The 3,174-nt window shown below is 47.5% G+C and overlaps 1 protein-coding gene across 1 annotated transcript; it reads left to right on the top strand.

The window, feature by feature from the left end:
* Positions 1-706: 706 nt before the first annotated feature.
* LOC113146706 (AP-4 complex subunit sigma-like) lies at positions 707-1,427 on the top strand. The gene is made up of 2 exons (XM_026334873.1): positions 707-888; positions 1,175-1,427. The coding sequence occupies exons 1-2, from the start codon at positions 707-709 to the stop codon at positions 1,425-1,427; spliced, it is 435 nt and encodes a 144-aa protein (XP_026190658.1).
* Positions 1,428-3,174: the final 1,747 nt, after the last annotated feature.

The following is a 3,174-nucleotide window of genomic DNA, read 5'->3' as shown; positions in this document are numbered from 1 at the left end:
CGACCATAGCGCAGCTTCAACTATACCCCATGCCTAGACTGGTTAGCTCGAAGCGAGAAGCACTCCCTACTACAGTAAGCGCACCATGGAAGGATGAAAGGAGCAGTGATGTCAGTGCCCGAGGGCATCCACAAAACAGCAGTCGACTTCTTTAATATCATCGGTGGCGAGCAGCTTCAGGAGTTCTTCTTCACTTGACACGCTAACAGTGACTCCCAAAGAAAGTGGGTACATTGTGCCATTTCCGACTGACGAAACGCCGCTGCGTGAGGAGGAGTGTTGTAGGCTCCTGAACCCATTTTCAGTATGTCTCGAAACGCAGGGATGCATTGGCTTTTGAGCTACGCACTGTGCTCGGGTACAAAACAAAAATTCACGGGGTATATGCAGGGATACACACAGTGTTTTTGGAATATGCCCATCTAAATTTTAGTAAAATGACGCAAAATTTTTGAAGGTGGAACCCTGAGTAGTTAGAAAGCTGCAGACATGTCCTGGTTCTTGTGGGGCTGTAGCCGTGTCTGTTTCAGGATGACTAACAGCTAGCTCCTCCATGGTTGTTCCTTATCCTCCTGCTCCACATGATGCATGCTTGTAAATTTCTGATTGCAACTAGTGAAGAAAGGCGCTCTTTGTGGGTGCTGAGCGGAGGCGCGCCCGTGGCCTGACAGGGCAATAGTGCTAGAGGTAATTCTGCCGCTTGAAAATGATTCGCTTCATATTAATGGTCAACAAGCAAGGTCAGACAAGATTATCACAGTACTACGAGTTGCTGGAGGTCTCGGAACGTGCCGCTTTGGAGGGAGAGTTGATCCGAAAGTGCCTATCTCGCTCGGAGAACCAATGCTCCTTCATACAGTATCGCCAGTATAAGGTTGTCTACAGACGGTAAGTCAACTGTCTATCCTGACATATCATCTGTAGTGCTAAGCATACTCATGAGTTGGTCATCTGCTTATCACCTGGGATAAAGTGCCAGAAAGCTCCCGTGGGTATAGGGTATTGTTGCAGCTCACGCACAGCCTGGGTAGCGTATATGCGATGGTGGTACAACACTAGAAATTACGCTGTAATGATGCTTCTCAGGATTATTTAATTCATTGTCTTGAAAGCAATTAGTGGTTATATCTGTGTGTGTTGTGACCCGCAATGTGTGGTGTTTGCGGCCATTCAGGTATGCGAGTCTGTACTTCATTGTTGGGCTGCTAGATGAGCCAGAGGTAAACGAACTCGCAATCCTGGAACTCATTCATTGTCTTGTCGAAACGCTTGACAGATTCTTCGAGAACGTATGCGAATTGGACATCATGTTCCACTTGGAAAAGGCCCACTTCATCATTGGTGAAATGGTAATGGATGGCTGCATCGTGGAGACAAACAAGGCAAATATCATGGCTCCGATCCACATGCTGGAAAAAGCGACCTGAATTACAGCAGTCCCAAGTCCATAAGCAAAGCGTACACACAAAGATCTGCACATGGGTATGCATGCCACAGGAAGTCGGCATCTGAGCAAGCAGAATAGCTGACTCGGGCCCATTTGGTGGTTCTTGCTGGTTTGGTGCTAAAATCAATCCATACTAAATCATCCGCAGTGCCTACCCTGGGAACTTTTGTACCCCGCATGGAGGTACACGCTTGCGGGTGGTTTCGCGTCTCAAGGAACTTTCCTGCACCTGCACGGGAAAGGATAATTTTTTGTTTTTTCTTTTAGGCCCCAACATTTGCGTTTCTTCATTATGACGTTTTACATTTTTTATGTTGCCTAGTCACAGTTCGTTCTTCCTATGTACTGCGCGGTCGTGGACCATATTCCTTCCTGCATGCACTCGTAGGAGGGAGTGAATCGCAGGCTTCAACGTGGTTCAGAGCTACCGGAACACTCTTGTGCATGTCCACCTGTTGACTTGCATTGGCAAATCCTTACGAACTTCACATGGGCTGTTGCACGCGGAGTGAGTGAGATTGCGGAGCACCCAGGGTTCGAACGCCCGCTTGCTGGTTGTGCAGCGGCGTTTTTGATGGCACTGCATCTATTTGTATGGAGCTAGCAGTACTCTGCACCAAGTAAGATATAAGATCGGACAAGCAAATGCTCAAATCCTTACCAATGCCGAGCCAAACATAACTAACGTGGTGGAAAGCGCTCAAGTGCAGCTTAGCCAGTTACCTGCAGCGTTACACGTGGCGTTGCGACTACCCTGGTACTGACTGGTACTAATGGTAACTAGGGAAGTGCAGGCCCATCAGTGCGTTAGTATCCATTTGAGGAACAACGAGTAAACAGCTTGAATAAGACCTAAAGCCCCCTAATCAGCGCGTACCTCCTATGCCATAGCCGTGGAAACTAAAGACTATCTGAAACTGGTGCTGGTCGATGCATGTAGACTCATTTTCAAATAACAATCATTCTAACCCAGAGCGTGCGGTGTTTACGTACGGATGAAGATGTTACAAAAACATCCCGTAGCGGGGAAACGCTCGAATTGAGCGCTCCCCCTGTTTGTATGTAGTAGCTACCTTCCTCGGGTACAAGGAGACCTTAATCACGGAAAACAATAAAAGATAAAGTTTTGGACCATTTAGTAAAAATTATATCCATTCCACAGTCTTGTGCTGAATATATCAGCGAGATCTATACCCAGCACAAAACACCCGCAGCCCCCCACACCTCATGGCCCACACTGCCACGCTGAATTCGCACTTTACCCTGGAGAGCAGTTCAACTGTGAAGAATTCCTGTCTTTCTGTACTTTGAGGAGTATCTGGACATTTTTGGGCATTCTGCTAGGCAAAAGTGGTATCTGCTCCTGACATTCGCGGGAAGCCATTTAGAGTATTTAATGTTTTGATCCTTGGGAAATCGCTTTTAAAATGGGTTTATGGTCAGGCAACAGTCCTCCTTCACGCAGCGGCGTTTTGTCAGTCGGAAATGGCACAATGTACCCACTTTCTTTGGGAGTAACTGTTAGCGTGTCAAGTGAAGAAGAACTCCTGAAGCTGCTCGCCACCGATGATATTAAAGAAGTCGACTGCTGTTTTGTGGATGCCCTCGGGCAGTGGCATCACTGCTCCTTTCATCCTTCCATGGTGCGCTTACTGTAGTAGAGAATGCTTCTCGCTTCGAGCTAACCAGTCTAGGCATGGGGTATAGTTGAAGCTGCGCTATGGTCA

This window comes from Cyclospora cayetanensis, unplaced genomic scaffold (genome assembly GCF_002999335.1).
Source record: "Cyclospora cayetanensis isolate NF1_C8 unplaced genomic scaffold, CcayRef3 CcayRef3_contig_518, whole genome shotgun sequence".
Taxonomy (NCBI): Eukaryota; Apicomplexa; class Conoidasida; order Eucoccidiorida; family Eimeriidae; genus Cyclospora; species Cyclospora cayetanensis.
This window is presented reverse-complemented; position numbering and strand designations above follow the sequence as displayed.